We start from the raw sequence: 17,352 nt of genomic DNA on the forward strand, positions 1-17,352 counted from the left end.
CTCCCATTTAGGCAGTCCTGACTTCAGGAAAGGAAGCGCCGGGACCCTCCTTTGAAGACCCTGCCCCATTCTTCTCCCCATACCTACCTGGCAAGGGTCGCCCAACGACTGGTAGGCCATTTCTTCCTTCCTTTCTCCCTTCCTTTCTCCCTCCCTCCCTCTTCTCTACCTCCTTCCTTCCTTCCTCTTCTTTCTTTTGTTTTCTTCTCCTTTCCTTCTTCCTTTTTCCTTCTCTCCTTCCTTTTCTTTTCCTTCCCTCCCTTCCTTCCCTTCTCTTCCCTTCTCTATCTCCTTCTTCCTTCTTTCCTTTTCTCTCTCCTTCCTTCTCTTCTCTCTCTTTCCTTCTTTTCTCCTCTTCCCTTCTCTAACTTCTTCCTTCCTTTTCTCTTCTCTCTCCTTCTCTCTTTCCTTCTCTTCTCTTCTCTTCCTTGGACGGTGCAATCTGTGTAAGATCAGAAGGAGTAGGGGGAGTCACAGGGCCGCCATGGCAATCTCCAAAGACACAGGAGGGCTGCCCCTACCCCACCTGGGGGCCCATTCCTTCCTCAGACCCCAAAGGCCTGCTCATAACACCCCTCCAGCAACCTGGGCTCACACTTCCACCCTCCCCCCCAAAGAAAACTTGGACTCGAGCCAAAGGACAATTTTCATTCTGGTGAGGTCTCCTGCTCGAACTAGATGAGCTCTTGAGGTCCCTTCCCACTCTGTGATTCTGTTCTGTCGAAAAGTAAAACAGCACATCAGTTCCAGGGCTGGCCTGGAAGGGACCTCAGAGGTCATCTAGTCCAACCCCTAGTCAAGCAGGAGACAGTTGTAGAATCACAGACTTGGAAGAGATCCTTGGGAGGTCATCTAGTCCAACCTGGGCAGAATTTAGCTGTGTGTAAGGAGGGGGTCTCCCCTTAGCTACAGTGGCTTCTTTTAGTATCCCTGGGCTTCAGCTTGTGTGTGTGTGGGAGTATTTTGAGCCCTATGGCGAGGGAAGGAATACCATCCTTGTCTCTTACATTCCCGGGACTTTCTCCTCTGCCCAGGCTTCTGGGCATGTACAGAAAGCTCTTTTACGGCTTCCAGTTACTAGAGCCGGGCAGGTGGATTCCTGAGACTCGGTTCCTTTGGGCTGAGGGGGCTTTTGGGTAAATATTTGTAAAATCTTTTTTTAAAAAAATTAAAAAAAAAAAAAAGACACCGGGTGGGGGTTACGTCCTTTAAAGCCCCTAATCTATGACCCTGAAGACCCCGCGCTGCGGCCTCAGGAGGGGGCGTGGGAGCCCCGCCCCCAGAAAGAAGAAAAGCCGGGGCTGGGTGGAAAGTGGATTTGGGGGAGATCCTGGCTCCGTCAACTAGACAGGAAACGCCCCGCTTGCTCGCCTGTCCCTCCCCCCGCCCCCACATCGGAGGCGGGCCGGGCGTTGACCAGGTCTGGCTGGTCAGTTCAGTGTCCTGCTTGAATTGTGGAAAAGGAGGAGGCCGGACTAGTTGACCTCGGAGGTCCCTTCCAGCTGTGAATCTGTAAGGTCTCCTGTTTGACAAGGGTTGGACTAGATGACCTCCAAGGTCCCCTCCAACTCTTTAATTCTGTAAGTCTCCTCCTCCTTGAGCACCGGGTTGGTCTAGATATCCTCTGAGGTCCCTTGCAACTGTGCTTCTGTAAGGCTCTCCTGCTCGAGCAGGGGGTCGGACTAGACAACCTCCAAGGTCCCAAGGAGGTTGGGGATAGGGCCTGCGGGGGGGGGCGCTCTATGCAAAAGATGAACGAAAAATTTAAAATTAAAATTAAAATAAAGATATGGAGTAAAATATAAAGTAAGGTAAAGATATAAAGTAAAATAAAGTAAAGTAATAAAAAAGGTATTTGCGCTCAATGACCCGGTTGCATCCTGTGAGCGGGTGGGGCCGCCGGCGCCTTGGTTTCCGCGCGTGCGTGTGTGTATATGTTGACTGAGGGGGAGGGATCGCTTTCTTTCAATCACGTGATTTCCAAACAAAGCCTCCCCGAACACTTTCGCTTTCCCCCTCTCCCCCCTCCACCGCTTCCAGCTCGCGCAGCCGCATCGGCTCTTCTCACAAGCGACAGCTGCATCACCCACCCACCCCAGGAAGGATTCCGACAGAATAGAACAAAACAAAAAGAGTAGGAAGGGACCTTCGAGGTCATTTAGTCCAACAGAGAGAGGGGGGGAAGGGAGGGGGAGGGAAAGAGACAGGCGGGTGGGGTCAGCCCGCCCCGTGGTAACTCTTCCCCCCCTTTTCGCCCACTCCCTCAAAAGCGAGGCGGACTTCAGGAAGTCCGTGCTTTCAGAGAAGCCCACACGGAGAGCGCGCGCGTGGGGGCCGCGATCCAAAACTTGCGTCGGGTCCCAAAAACGCCCCGTTGCAATAAAGGAAAGTTATAGCAATAGCCGTAGCGCGTAAGTTTTATATCACAGGGGTTTTTACAGATGTTTCCAGGCTGTGCTCTCTGCGGCTGCGCGAGCTGGAAGCTGCGGGGGGTGGGGGAGAGGGCGAAAGCGAAAGTTCGTGGCGGCTGCTTTGTTTGGAAATCACGTGCTTGAAAGAAAGCGATTCCCCCCCTCCTCTCAACATACACATATATACACACACACGCATGCGCGGAAAGAAAGACGCCGGCGGCCCGCGTCCGCTCACGGGTTGCTGCGGGGTCGTTGACCGCAAATACCCTTTTTATTACTTTACTTTAGTTTATACTTTACTTAATTTTAGTTTTAAATTTTAATTTTAAATCATTGTGGTTCATCATTTGCATAAAGCGACCCCTCCCCAGCCTCCCGAGTTGAAAAGGGGCGGCCTACAATTGGGGACTGGGCGGGGTGGAGAAACAGACCCCCTCATTTCATAGCAAGCGACCCCCGTCCCTGAAAGGGCAGATCGGGACGCTGGGAAGAGGCGTGGGAGGGGGGAATGATAGACTTGGGAGGGACCTCCGAGGTCATCTAGTCTGACCCCCTTCTCAAGCAGGAAACCCTTACAGAATGACAAAGCCAGAAGGGACCTCCGAGGTCATCTAGCGCGACCCCATGGTCCAGCAGGAGACCCTTACAGAATAATAGTCAGAAGGCACCTCGGAGGTCATCTAGTCCGACCTCCCCTCTCTCCACCAACTCAAGCAGGACGCTGAATTGACCAACCAGACTTCATCAAAGCCCTGTCGCCCCCCCCCCCCGCGCCGAAGACGCCCGCCCCGCCTCCGATCGCGGGGGTGGGAGAGGCAGAGGCGAGCAAGCGGGGCGTTTCCCGTCGTGACTTTTCAGAAAAGGAACCGCTCGGTTATTCTTTGAAAGGTGGCGGAGCCAGGATCTCCCCCCGACCCACTTTCCACCCAGCCCCGGCTCTTCTTCCTTCCGGGGGGGGGGGCTCCCAGCGCCCCCTCCTGCGGCCGCAGCTTCGCGGGACGCCAAAGTTTGACGGAGGAACGGAATCGCTCCCCCCACCCCACTCCGGCTTTCGCTTTCCAACCGAGGCGCCCCCTCCCCATACAGAGCGAGGAACCGGCGGCCGAGCTCAGGTAGGACGGACCGGGGTTCTCAGCCGGTATGGGGAGGGGGAGATGGGCAGTGCGGCGGGCGGGGGGGGGATGAAAGGGGAAACGTGTCGATCGTTTGCAAAGCGGGACGAGGAGGGTCCACAGCCCTGCAGGGGCGTAGCTTCCCCCTCCCACCCGCTACATCTTTGGGGACGTAGCCCCCCCACCCGGAGTCTTAGAGGACATAGTCCCCCCCGAGGTCTTTAGAGGTATAGCTTCCCACCCCGGAGTCTTAGGGAACATCCCTCGCCCCGGGGTCTTCAGGGACAAAGCCCCTCCCCTTTTAGGGGACGGAGCTCCCCCAGGCTCTGCAACTGGAGGGGGGCATCTTCCTTCCTGATAACCCATCCGTTGTTACTTGGGACCCCCAACCCCCCCCCCACGACCCCAAGGAACCGAGCCTCAGGAATCCACCTGCCAGGTTCTAGTAACCGGAAGCCGCAAAAGAGCTTTCTGTACGTGGCCAGAAGCCCGGACAGAGGAGAAAGTCCCCGGAATGTAAGAGACAAAAATTTTATCCCCTCCTCGCCCCTGCCCCCAAAGCTGAAGCCGGGGGATAATAAAACAAGCCTCTGGAACCCCAGGGGACACCCCTCCCCTCACACCTTTAGCAGCTAATTTCTGCCCAGTTTGGACTAGATGACCTCCAAGGTCTCTTCCAAGTCTGATTCTGCAAGGGTCTCCTGCTTGACTTGGAGTTGGACTAGATGACCTCCAAGGTCCCTTCCCACTCTGTCTTTCTAGGATTTGGTAAAGGTCTCCTGCTCAAGCAGGGGGTTGGATTAGATGACCTCTGAGGTCCCTTCCAGCCCTGGAACTGATATGCTGTTTTACTTTTCGACAGAACAGAATCACAGAGTGGGAAGGGACCTCAAGAGGTCGTCTAGCTCGAGCAGGAGATCTCACCAGAATGAAAATTGTCCTTTGGCTCCAGCCCAAGTTTTCTTTGGGGGGGGGGGACAGTGTGAGCCCAGGTGGGGGGATGTCATGAGCAGGCCTTTGGGGTCTGGGGAAGTGATGAGTCCCCAGGTGGGGTAGAGGCAACTCTCCTGTGTCTTCGGAGGTTGCCATGGTGATGCTGTGACTCCCCCTCCTCCTTCTGATCTTACAGAGATCCCACTGTCCAAGGAAGAGAAGAGAAGGAGAAGAGAGGGAAAGAAAGAGATGTGAAGGACGGAGAGAGAAGAAAAAAAGAAGGAAGAAGATAGAGAAGGGAAGAGGAGAAAAGAAGGAAGGAGAGAGAAGAGAAGAGAAGAGAAGGAAAGAGAAGGAAGGAGAGAAAAGGAAGGAATGAGATAGAGAAGGGAAGAGGAGAAAAGAAGGAAGGAGAGAGAAGAGAAGGAAAGAGAAGGAAAGAGATGGAAGGAGAGAGAAAAGGAAGGAAGGAGATAGAGAAGGGAAGAGGAGAAGAGAAGGAAGGAGAGGGAAAAGAAAGGAAGAAGGAAAAAAGGAAAGAAGAGAGAAGGGAAAAGGAGGGAGGGAAGAAGAAAGAAGAGAAGGAAGGAGATAGAGAAAGGAAGAGAAGAGAAGGAAGGGAAGGAAGGAAGGAAGAAGAAAAGAAAGGAGAGAAAAGGGAAAAGAAAGGAGGGAAGAAAGAAGAAGAGAAGGAAGGAGAGAAGGAGAAGAGAACGAAGGAGAGATAAGAGAACGAAGGAAAGAAAGAAAAGGAAGAAAGGAAGGAAGAAATGGCCTATCAGTTGTTGGGCGACCCTTACCAGGTAGGTATGGGAGAAGAATGGGATGCAGTCTCCAAGGGAGGAGTGCCTAAATGGCCCCCTCCTCCTTTGGGCAAAAGGGGGCTCTGGCGAAGGGGCAGCCCCAGGCGGCTCCACGCTTGTCTTCCCAGCACCTTGAGTTTGATTCCAGCGCCTTGGAAGGAGGGGATGCCAACCTCTTTTCTCATGTGCCCCCCCCCCCCCGCATTATCCTCCAGGGTCTCTGGGGTGGGCTCCCCCGCCTGGTTTCTTGCCCCCGCAGCCCCACCCCACCCCCAGCCAATCTCTCTCCTTCTTTGCACCCGGGGCCGGGAATCTAGAACTTTCTGGAGCAGAGCATGGCTAGCTGGGAAAAGGCCCTTCCCTTCCCTTTCTTTCTTTCTTTCTGAATTCTTTTCTCTCTTCCTCTCTCTCTTTTGTCTTCTCCCTACCTTTTCCCATCCCTCCCTCTTTCCTTCCTTCCTTCCTTCTTTCTTTCTTCCCTCAGTTACTCCTGCCCTTCTTTTTCCCTCCCTCCTTCTCTTATTTCCCTCTTCCCTCTCTCCTTTCTTTTCCTCTGTCCCTCTTCTTTTCCTTCCTTCCTCCTTCTTTCCCCCTCTCACCTTTTCCTTCCTTTCTCCCTCCTTTTCCCTCACTCCCTTTCCTTCCTTCCTCCCAAATTCCTCCCTCTCTTTCCTCCCTCTCTCCTTTCCTTCCTTTTCTCTTTCTCCCTCCCTCCCTTCTTTCCTTCCCCCTCCCTTCCCTCCCTCCCTTTTCTTCCCTGTCCCTTCTTCTGCTCCTCCCTTTTTTCCTACCCTCTGTTCCCCCCTCCCTTCCCTCTTCCTTCATTCCTGGTCAATCCTTTTCCCAGCTCCCAGTTGGGTCCAATTCCTGACTGTGATGCCACTTTCCCAGGGACACTTCACCTCCCTTCCCTGCCTTCGTCCCTCCTTTCCTCCGTCTCAAACCTCCCACCCGCTGCCTGTCTGTGGATTATCCTACCGGAGCCACTCCTAATTTTCCATTTCTCTCCCCCCCTCTCTAATCTTTCAGGCCGTCGTGGAGCGGAGAGGCTTTGCAGGTAAGTAACACAATCACAACCCACAAAGAGGACTGTTTTTTCCACACGTACAACCATGGCAGCGTCCCCTGCTGTCTCCGGGGTCCCAGGATCCAAATTCAGATGCTCAGCAACTGACTTGTACTTATGACGGTTGCAGTGTCCCAGGGTCATGTGATCCCCTTTTGCGACCTTCTGATCAGCAAAGTCAAGAGGGAAACCGGATAAACTCTCTCTCTCTCTCTCTCCCTCTCTTTCTCTCTCCCTCTGTCTATTCTAATCTATCTATCCCATCCATTTATCCATCCATCCATATTTATCTATCCTGTCTCTGTCTCTATCATCCACCCATCCATCCATCTATGTATCCTATCCATCCATCCATATTTATCTACACTGTCTGTATATCTCTCATCCATCCATCCATCTATCCTATCATCCATCCATCCATCCATCCATCCATCTATCCTATCATCCATCCATCGATCCATCCATCTATCCTATCATCCATCCATTTCTATTACATCCATCCATATTTATCTATCCTGTCTGTGTCTATCTCTCTATCATCCATCCATCCGTCCATCCATTCTCCCTATCATCCATCTATCCTATCATCCATCTCTCTCTCTCTACCCACCCACCTTCCCACATCTATTTCTACCATCTCGTTCTCCCTCTCCCCCCCCTCTCTCTCCCTCCTCTCTCTGTCAATAGTTGAATACATGAACTGAGTTCCATTGAGCAGTGTAACTACACTCTGCCCTAACATTGTCCCCCTGTCTTCCAAACTCCCAGGGGACGATGCCGAAATCCGGCTCATCCTGGTCGGAAAGTCTGGCGGTGGGAAGAGCGCCACGGGCAACACCATCCTCAGAGAGAAGTTGTTTAAGTCCATCTTGTCAGCAAAAATCACCACCCTGAGGTGCCAAAGGGGACAGGGAAGCTGGCAGGGCAAGACGATCTACGTGGTCGACACGCCAGCCATGTTCGATTCCGACGATTACAGTGAGGGTGTGCGACGGGAGGTCATGTCTTGCATTGACTTCTCCCGGCCTGGCCCCCACGCCTTGATCTTGGTGACCCAGGTGGGACGCTTCACCGCCGAAGACGCGGCTGCTGCGAAGTGCGTCCAGGATATCTTTGGGGCAGAATCCACCAGGCGCACGATTGTCCTCTTCACTTGCGTGGAGGATTTGGGTGGGGACCCCCTGCATGAGTACGTCCAAAACTCCGACAACAAAAATCTACGGGATGTGATCCAGCAATGCCGGAACCGCTTCTATGGGTTCAACAACAAGGCTATGGGATCCGAGCGGGATAATCAGGTCTCGGAGCTGATGGAGATTGTGCAGAGAACCATTTCAGAGAATGGAGGTGGGTACTACACCAACCAGCTGTATTTGGAGCCCAACCTGACGGATGGCATTGTCAAAGCTGTCCTGGCGAAGAACAAAGAAGCCCGAAAAATGGCAGAGAATGCGTTGAATTGGAAAGAAAAATTTTTAATGGCTGCAATCATCACTACCGCCTTTGTAATCTTAATATATATTGTAGTCGAACTATCTTAAGTCTTCTTTCGTTCAACATCTTTGGGACAGATCTTCTGATCTGAATGTGGGAAGGGGGCTAGTCTTAAGTTCATGTAGATCACGGGACCCCAACCATTTGGGCCCCAGGGACTGCTTCTGTGGAGAGAGGTTTTTCCGCACACCGAAGGAGCCGTGTTTTCACCTGCCATCTGCATCCTGCAGATGCGGCTTTGCTTCTTTCTGAGAACCGGTTTCTGGCATGCTGTTCCACAGCCCCCGGGACCCCTGATGTAAATGACCAGATTGAGCCTGAGGAAGAGGTCGAGGCTGTCATGAGTCTTGAGTCCCATCCTGCTGACAAGAGATCTGTCCATCTGATTTTGAATTCTGCTGACTGTTAGTTGACCAGATTCTTGTGTGTTCACCCGAATAATAAATCAAACATGCTGTAATTTCCCAGATGGTCTCGATCCTTTGCTCCACGCCGTAACTTAACATATGGTCTCGATCCTCTGCGCCATGCTGTAATTTAAGATATGTAATTTAAGATACAGTCAACATAGTGACTAAATTAGTAGACCAGTGAAATACTGTGGACATAATAGACGTCAGCAAAGCATTCGACAAAGTAGATCACAACCTACTTCTTTGTAAGCTCGAAAAAAGTGGGATAGTCAGCTTTACCACCAGATGGATTTGCAACTGGCTGACAAACCATACTCAACAAGTAGTCCTTAATGGGTCCAAGTCTACATGGAGAGAGGAGAGCAATGGGATACTACCAAGATTCTATCTTAGGCCTAGTACTCTTCAATATCTTCACTAAGCTGGCAGGAATAGCTAACACCCTAGAAGATAGGCTCAAGATCCAGATGGATCTTGTCAGATTTGAACACTGGGCCCTAACTAACAAAATGAAATTCAAGTAGAGAAAATTAAAGTCCTAACTTAGGCAGGAAAAACCAAAATTACACATATGAACTGGGTGAAACCAGGCTTAATAGCAGTGACTGTGAGGGGGATCTTGGAGTCTTAGTGGACAACCAGCTAAATAGGAGCCAGCAGTGTGCAACGGCAGCCAAAAAGCCAACGCAATCCTAAATTGCATTAATGGGGGATACAATCAAGATCAAGTGAAGTACTACAACCACTCTGTGAAGCCCTAGTAAGACCACACCTAGAGTACTGCAGTTACAGGAATTGGGCAGGGCTAGTCTAGAGGAGAGAAGTACCAGGGAAAACCCGGATAGCCGTGTTCCAATATCCGAGGGGTTGCCCCAGAAAGGAGGGGGTCAAGCCTGAAGGCCAGACAAGGAATGATGGTATCACTGGAGGCTTTCAAGAAGAGAACAGACTAGAAGACCTTCAAGGTCCCTTCCAACTCTGTGATTCAGTGTCTCCTGTTCGAGTAGGGGGTTGGACTAGGACTAGATGATCTCTAAGGTCCCTTTTAACTCTGTTCTATGTTCTTCAAGAGTAGCAGATTTGGAAGATACCTCGGAGGTCTTCTAGTCGTACTCCCTGCCCGAGCAGGAGACCCAATAACCATTTCTCACGGTTGATCCAATCTCTTCTTAAAAACCTCCATCTAAAAAACTCTTAATTTTCACCCACCTACCCCACCCCCGCTCTTGGCATATATTTATTGTGAATATGGTGCCCCGCTGATTTACTGGGGGGGGGTTGTTGTTTTTAACCTCAACCTCCACCACAATGCCTGAACTCACACAACCGCTGTACCCTCGGGGTGGGGGTGGGGAGCAGACTGGGTTCAGAGCTCTCCCTCCCTCCCTCTTGTAAAAAATCTTGGATGGGGGGGGGGAGGGAGGAAACAACGCAAGAGCTTTTGAAAAAAGGATCTCCATCAGATTCTTCTGGCGATGTTGGGGTTGGGGAGAGGGGAAAGGGCGGTGGGCGTGTGTGGGGGCGGGGGAGGAAGTGGGCTCTCCCTCCCCCAAGGTTTGCCTTCAGAAGGAAACCCGGTCCGGACGGAGAAAATCTCTGAAGAGGTAAATGACGTTGTGGTCCCGGGACGATGGCTTAAACGGGGGTTGGGGAGGGAGCACCGTGAAATCGCATTATGAGGGCGGAAAGAGCCCGGTTCCCAATTGCGGGGGTGGCAGAGGGGATGGGGGTCTCTCTCTGACGGGAGATCCCGTGACCGTCTCCCCCTCCCCTGGGCCAAAAAAGCCAACGCCGGGCTGCCAGACAGCGGCACAGTCGCACTTTTAATTGCTTTCGCTTTCACTTTTACACTTCGGCCACGTTGCGGGTATTTTCTCGGAGCGAAAAACGTTTCTATGTTCGGAGTTTTCTCCAGGGCGCGGAAGCCCCAGGCCAGGTAGGGGGAGAGGAGGGGGTGCAAGGCAGGCTTGTTTGGGGAGGGGGAGTATAGGGGGGGTCTCCAATCCCGGATGAAGTGCGTCTTCTCCCCTCCCTCTCCCATTCTCCCCCGCCAAAAGCTTCTCCGTGCGCTGACCCGATCTATCTGACATCCCCCCGCCCCTTCCATTTCCCCCTCCCTCTCCTTGCCGGTGGTCCCGATCCGGAGAAACCCCTCTGTTTGGGGGGCGGCATACCGTCATTGACACAAGCCCCCCCCCCCCGCGCCTGATTCCCTTTGGCTTGTAGTCTGTCCCTCCCCTCTTTTCAGCGCTTGTTCAGGGAGCGCAATAATCCTCATCTGTAACAGATCCCCGACCCCCCCCAGCCCCTCTTCCCATTGCCCGGAAGATTCTTCCTTGCATTACCCCAGCTGAGTAGTTACAGCGCGATTTTACGACCACAAGATACGTTGTGAAACGAGACGTTTGTTCAGGGAGGTTTTGCCTCATTCTTTGCCGCTGCCGCGAATTGCCACTGTCAATCAGTGAGTGAGCTGGCTGTTAAGTGAATCTGGCTTTCTACACACACACATGCATGCACGCATGCCTCAGATGTCTCTGTTCCGCAGGTCGCAAAAGCCGGTCCCGTTGACCTTTGGTCGTAAGTATGAGTCTGTTGCCAAATGACTGAATTTTGATCAACCGGTCGCAAAAAAAAGCGGGAATCGCGTGTCCCTGCCGCACAGCAACTGTGTGGGGAAAGGTCATATGTCCCTTTTTGTCGCTAAGCGAATGGTCACAAGTTGAGGACACCCTGTGCCCCCAAGTCATTTAACAACCCCAGGGAAAAGGTGGTCAAAATGGGGCTGACTCACTTAACAACTGCCTCGCTTCACAATGGGAATGTTGGTTTCAATGGCGGTTGTAAGTCGAAAAGAAAGCCCAGTTCACTGAACAGTTAACAGGTGCAGCAATTCATGCAACTCGCTTAACAACTGTCTCACTTAACAACAGAAATTCTGGTCCCGATTGGGGTTGTAAGCTGAGAACTACCTGTAATTGTTTTTGTGGTTCGCAGGGACCCAGGTCTTCAAAGCATCGTGTGTGAAAGACGGGAAATGGCATTTCAACAGCATCGGGAAAACGTCGAGGTACGTTGTATTTCGAAGCAAATCTACCCTTTTAAGTCACTTCTCTTCGGCCTGGGTTTCCATCCAGGATCAGGAGCTCGCAAAGTGGGAATCTCCAGACACTGCTAATGTCGTAAATATGAGTCAGTTGCCAAGCATCCAAATCAGGGGTGTCAAACTCACATCGTCAGGGTGGTGTCGCGTAACGTATTCATACTTCCCCCCCCCTTCGCTAAACCGGGTGTAGGTGTGGCCAGAGGGTGTCGTGTCCGGTCCACGAAGTGTTACTTTGGCAGCTCTGGTCCAAATTCTGTTCTGTTTTCATTTCAAACGGTCATTATTAAATGAACTGCTGTAAATTGAAGACTAGTCCTAGTCACTAAGTGAACGGTTAAAAGTCAAGGACTGTTTCTTTAAGGGGGGGGGCTGAGAAGCGACACTGTGCAGCAGAAGAATCCGAATCATCGCGCGTTGCTGTTTGCCTGGCTCAGTCTGGGCAAAGCCGTTCCGTGGTCGCCCTCCATGGACCCTCTTGGCGTTTCTTCCTTTCTAACCCCGAGTCTTTCGTTGCAGAGCTTTCTGAGAGCCCTGAAGAGGAGCGGAGAAGGTAAGAGGGGTCACAGGGGTCTTGTGGGGAGGGGGACCCTTCATGGGTCTTTTGCTCTTTCCTTCAAAAGAGCTCTTGCCCAACCACGGATTTCCCCCCGGGGCCAAACGACAAACCAACATTTCAGGTGTTAAGCAAGTTGTGAGTCATGCCCAATTTCCCCTTTGTCGGTTGGGGGTTGTTAACCCAATCGAGACTGCACATACATATCCAGATAGTCCTCGACGTACAACACTTCGCTTAGCGACCGTTCAGAATGACAACAAATAATCATCACTTATGTCTGCTTTTCACTCTGACATCCGTTGCGGCATCCCCACGGTGAAGTAATTTACCTTTGGATGCTTGACAACTGGTTCACATTTATGACAGTTGCAGTGTCCCCTTTTGCGACCATCCCACGAACAGTTCATGGGGAAACAAGATTCACTTAACAACCGTGTGGCTAATTTAAGAACGGCAGTGATTCACCTAAGAGATGTGGCAAGAAAAGTTGTAAAATGGAGCAAAACTCACTTAACAACATAATTTCTTCGTAAAGTGAAGGCTACTACTAATAGCAATTCACCCAGGCCAGTCAAAAGACCCAATGAGGCCCAGAGACCATAAAATATTGGCACTAACATGTCATGATTTTGAAACGCCAAAATTGAGGGCAGGTAGTCCTCGACTTACGATCACAATCGAACCTCACATTTCTGTTGCTAAGTGAGATGTTTGTTAAATGAGTTTTGCCCTCTTTTACGATCTGCTAATCATTGCAGTGGTTAAGTAAGTCACACGGTTGTAAAGTGAATATGACTTCCCCTTTGACGCGGCTGGTTAAAAGGTCGTGAAAGGGGAATCACGTGACCCCAGGAGGCTGCAACCGTCATAAATATGAACCAGTCTGGTCATGTGACCACGGGGATCCTGAAATGGTTGGTAGTGAGAAAAAGGGTCCTGAGACACTTTTTTTAGTACTGTTCTAACTTTGGTCACTACATGAATGGTCGTAAGTTGAGGACTACCTGTATTTCCAACTGCAATCAGTAAGGACTCTTCTTTAATGGACCTCAACAATTCCGTGACCCGTCAAAACCGCGGTAGAATAAAGCACGCCCGACGAAAGCGCGTACGTGACGTCATCAGCAACGCGACAAATAAAATTAAAAATAAATTAAATTAAAATTAAAATTAAATTAAAGCAAGCCAATTCACATAAAGGTAAGGGTTAGGGTTAGGTTAAGGGTTAGGGTTAGGTTTAGGGTTACGTTAAGCGTTAGGGTTAGGTTTAGCGTTAGGTTAAGGGTTAGGGTTAGGTTTAGGTTAAGGGTTAGGCTTAGGGTTAGGGTTAGGTTTAGGGTTAGGTTTGGGGGGGTTAGGTTTAGATTTACGTGTTAATTTTAAGTTTACCGCTCACAGCGTGCTGTTTTCGTCGCGCTGTGATGACGTCACGTACGCGCTTTCGTCGAGCGCGCTTTATTCTACTGCGGTTTTGTGGTGGAACCAACAATTCTGTGTCTTCAACACTCATAGAGGAACTCCGGCTAATCCTAGTTGGAAAATCCGGCGGCGGAAAGAGTGCCACGGGCAACACCATCCTCGACCGGAGAGAGTTTGAGTCCATCTTGACGGCAAAGATCACCACCCTGAAGTGCCAAAGGGGGCAAGGCAACTGGCAGGGCATAACGGTCTCCGTGGTCGACACGCCAGCCATGTTTGATTCTGACAACTACAATGAGATTGTGCGACGTGAGGTCATGGCTTGCATTAAATTCTCTCGGCCTGGCCCCCATGCCCTGATCTTGGTAACCCAGACGGGACGCTTCACCGCGGAAGACGTGACCTCTGCAAAATGTGTCTGGGATATCTTTGGGGCTGAGTCCGCCAGGCACACAATTGTCCTCTTCACCTGCGTGGAGGATTTGGGTGGGGACTCCCTGCAGGAGTACGTCCGAAAGTCCGACAACAAGAATCTGCAGGACCTGATCCAGCAGTGCGGCAACCGCTTCTGCGGATTCAACAACAAGGCGGTGGGAGCCGAGCGGGAGAGGCAGGTCTTGGAGCTGATGGAGATGGTGCAGACAACAGTTTTGGAGAACGGGGGGAGATACTATGTCAACCAGCTGTACTTGGAGCACAACTTATGGGATGAAGGCATCAAACTGTTCCTAGATGGGAACAAAACGGCCCGGAGAAAATCAGAGAGAAGTTGGCTGCGTAATCCTTATCGTGTTGCCGGTGTCTTTGCGGGTATTGTGTTTTCCATTGCTATTGTGATATATTTTTCTTAAGGTGTTCTCCTTTCTAAACGTCCGATGGTGGTACGTGCAATAAAAAGGCTGTTCGAAATTTGTGGTTGTGCATTTGTATACAGCAAGGGTTCTGGAAAGTGTGTCCGCACAACTGAAGAAAGTTTCATCATGGATATGGGGAATCTAGGTAGCTTGTGAAACCACACACACACACAAACACACACACACACACACACACACACACAGACAGACAGACAGACAGACATATATACACACACCAGGTCCATTGTCTTCTGCAAAGCCGGTCCGCGGTGCCCAAACGAATGGGGACCATTGGCACTGGTGCGAAAGTTGATTGCGTTGCGAGTCAGACCGTGACTATCGTGAGGTTTTCTCCCTTTGCTGACCCATATGCGCCCTGCCTGCCACCTGTTTGACATGCCTGGACAGCCCTACAGGTAATCCTCCATTTACAACCATCCATTTAGTGACCGTTCAGACTTACGACAGCATCAGAAAAGTGATTGGCGGCTGTTTTTCATGCTTAACGACCATTGTAGCATACCTGCTGTCATGTGAGGCTCTTGACAACTGACTTATTGGCAATGGGAAAGACGGACTCATTTAACAACCGCGTTTCTGTCTTACCAATGGCAGCGAGTCACGGTTCCACCACAAATGCACGGACAACAAAAGCGTGCCTGACTAAAGCGCGGTGTCTAAAGCGCAGTGACAAAACCGCGTGATGAATTAGCGACTAATTAGCCCTAAAGCGCGCCGACAAAAGCACGCCGACAGAAGCGCGCTGTAACGTAACCCTCAACCTAACCCTAAACCTAACCCTAAACCTAGCCCTAAACCTAACTGTAAATCTTACCTTAAATGAAATCGCGCTTCGGTCGGCGCGCTGTTGTTGGCGCGCTTTTGAAATCGCGGTTTTAGCGCCGCGGTGTTGTCGGCGCGCTTATGACGTTCGCGCTTTTGACAGGTCACGGCGAGTCACTTCATCTCTGTGGCAAGAAAGGGCATAAAAAGAGCTAAACTGCGAAGAAGGATTACCGGTAATTCGTGGTTTAATAGCCACAATCGAATCCAAACTTCCTGCTGTTCAGTGCGACATTTGTTAGGTGAGTTTTATCCCATTTGCAGACCTTCCTTGCCTCGTTGTTAAGTGAATCACTGCCATCATTAAGTCAGTCACCTGGTCATTAAGCGAATCTGGCTTCCCCCACTGACTTTGCTCATCCGTATTGGGTCATCTTTACACCCTTGGTAGAACCGGGTGGCAGTCATTCGCTTGAGAAATGTCTCACTTAGCGACGTCAATGTTTGGGCTCCGTTGTGATCTGAAGTTTAGGATTTCTGGATTTCAAAGGAGCGGGATTGAGGCAGTTAAGTGTCTTCTGTCGTTCGGTTGAGAGATACTTTGTAAAATTCCCAACCTGCAAGAGGAATCATTGGTAGTCCTCTACTTACGACCACAACAGCACCTGATTGATCAGTCGCTAAGTAAGACAATGGTTTGGCGAGCTTTGCCCCATGTTACGGCCTTCCTATTGGTAGCCCTCAACTTATGGCCCCAAGGGAGCCCAAGTGTTCCGTCACTAAGTGAGTCAACAGTGAAGTGAGCTTCGCCCCGTGGTACGAGCTTCCTCGATTGAGCTGCTAAGTGAATCCCTGCCCTGGTTAAGGTTGCATCACGGTGGTTATACGGAAGAAGGCTTCCCCATTGACTCATTGGTTTGTCGGAAGGTCGCAGAAGGGGATTGCGTGATCCCAGGACACGTAACCGTCGTAAATAGGACTCATCTTGAAGGATTGGGGGAAGTTAAAGGATTCTGAAGGTCCATCCAGGCTGGAGGTCTTCCCCCCCCCCCATCCAAACTCAGTGCCCCCACATTCCTAGCTAGTGTCACAGCAGTTAGAATAGCAGTTAGAATAGTTAGAATAGAGTTGGAAGGTAGCTTGGAGGTCATCTAGTCCAACCCTCTGCTCAAGCTGGAGAAACTAGTCTCTTCTTCAAAACCTCCAGTGATGGAGCACCCACGATTTCCGAAGGTAAGCTATTCTACAGGTTAATTGTCCTCCCTGTTTCCATCCATTGTTTCTTGCCTCCTCTCAAGACCTCCCGCCTGGAGATCTCTTCGAATTTGGGCCCTTCCTGGGAGGAGTCCCACAGGAGGGTGTGATCTGCCCCATGTTTCATCTGGGTCTCCTTTGGGGGAAGCCCCTGCTGGGATGACCTGGGTACTTGAGAGACTGCCTGCTGCCAATTGCCTCCACTAGACCGATTAGATCCCACAGATTAGGCCTCCTCTGAATTCCATCCGCCGGCCAATGCCGACTGGCGATTACCCGGAGGAGAGCCTTCTCTGTGGCTGCTCCGACCTCTGGAACCCTCCAGAGGGTCGGAGATTCGAACCCTCACCACCCTCCAGGCCTTCCGCAAAGCCCTTAAAACCTGGCTGTTCCGACAGGCCTGGGGCTGAAGAGCTTTTGCCCCCCTCCTCGAATGGTATGGTTGTTGTGTGTTTTTAAATTGTGTATTGTTATGTTTCGTCTTTTTATCCCCTGTCTGTACCCCCTTCCCTGACGGAATTGTGAGCCGCCCTGAGTCCCCTTCGGGGAAAAGGGCGGCATATAAATGAAATAAATCCTAATCCTAATCCTCTCCATTTGGGGGATCAGGTCTCACCTAGCTATGTTATCCGTAACCCGTTGCGTGAGGATAAAAGGCCCTTCCTGGATCCTGATTTTGGGATGACCCCAGGCTGGGAAGGGGCCCAAGCTCTCTGAAGATTTTAGTCCCATCAGCCATAGCATCCTCCTGGGCCACCTGAAGAGGGAGGCAGAATCATAGCATAACAGAGTTGGGAGGGACATCGGAGGTCTTCTAGTCCACCCCCCTGCTCAAGCTGGAAACCCTAGAGACCATTTCAGACAAGTGCCTGTCCAATCTCCCAAACAGACATGAAGATTTCAGCTGGGGGCCGGCGAAGCTCTGGCTGAAGAAAAACCACTTTTGCTCTCAACTTCACCCTGAGGAGGGGCTGGGCTGGATGACCTTCAGGTACCCTTCCAGCTCTGGGATTCCGCGGTTCTAACCAACAGGAGCCTCTTCTGCTCCACTTGGCCTCCCCAGTCTGTCTTTCAGTCTCCTTCCACCCCCTCCCTACGTCCTCTTCCCGAGTCTCACCCCTAACCGGATCCCCATTTCAGCCCAC

General features: G+C 51.3%; 2 protein-coding genes and 1 pseudogene across 2 annotated transcripts in view; all 3 read left to right on the forward strand.

Annotated features, from left to right (window-relative positions):
* Positions 1-17,352, forward strand: part of LOC106541018 (GTPase IMAP family member 3-like) — a 209,097-nt gene that overhangs the window by 140,288 nt on the left and 51,457 nt on the right. The window lies entirely within an intron of this gene.
* LOC148045722 (GTPase IMAP family member 2 pseudogene) lies at positions 5,230-8,286 on the forward strand (annotated as a pseudogene).
* LOC148045723 (GTPase IMAP family member 2-like) lies at positions 11,227-14,227 on the forward strand. The gene is made up of 3 exons (XM_087712251.1): positions 11,227-11,305; positions 11,858-11,891; positions 13,410-14,227. The coding sequence occupies exons 1-3, from the start codon at positions 11,273-11,275 to the stop codon at positions 14,165-14,167; spliced, it is 825 nt and encodes a 274-aa protein (XP_087568377.1). The 5' UTR covers positions 11,227-11,272; the 3' UTR covers positions 14,168-14,227.

Source organism: Thamnophis sirtalis, unplaced genomic scaffold, assembly GCF_051295495.1.
Source record: "Thamnophis sirtalis isolate CommonGarterSnake01/CBP01778 unplaced genomic scaffold, rThaSir2_p1.2 scaffold_4, whole genome shotgun sequence".
Taxonomy (NCBI): Eukaryota; Metazoa; Chordata; class Lepidosauria; order Squamata; family Natricidae; genus Thamnophis; species Thamnophis sirtalis.

Coding starts and splice junctions, on each gene's coding strand:
- LOC148045723 (XM_087712251.1), top strand. CDS start 11,273: ATGGCATTTCAACAGCATCGGGAAAACGTCGAG. Junction 11,306..11,857: donor AGCATCGGGAAAACGTCGAG/GTACGTTGTATT, acceptor CTTTCGTTGCAG/AGCTTTCTGAGAGCCCTGAA. Junction 11,892..13,409: donor CCTGAAGAGGAGCGGAGAAG/GTAAGAGGGGTC, acceptor CAACACTCATAG/AGGAACTCCGGCTAATCCTA.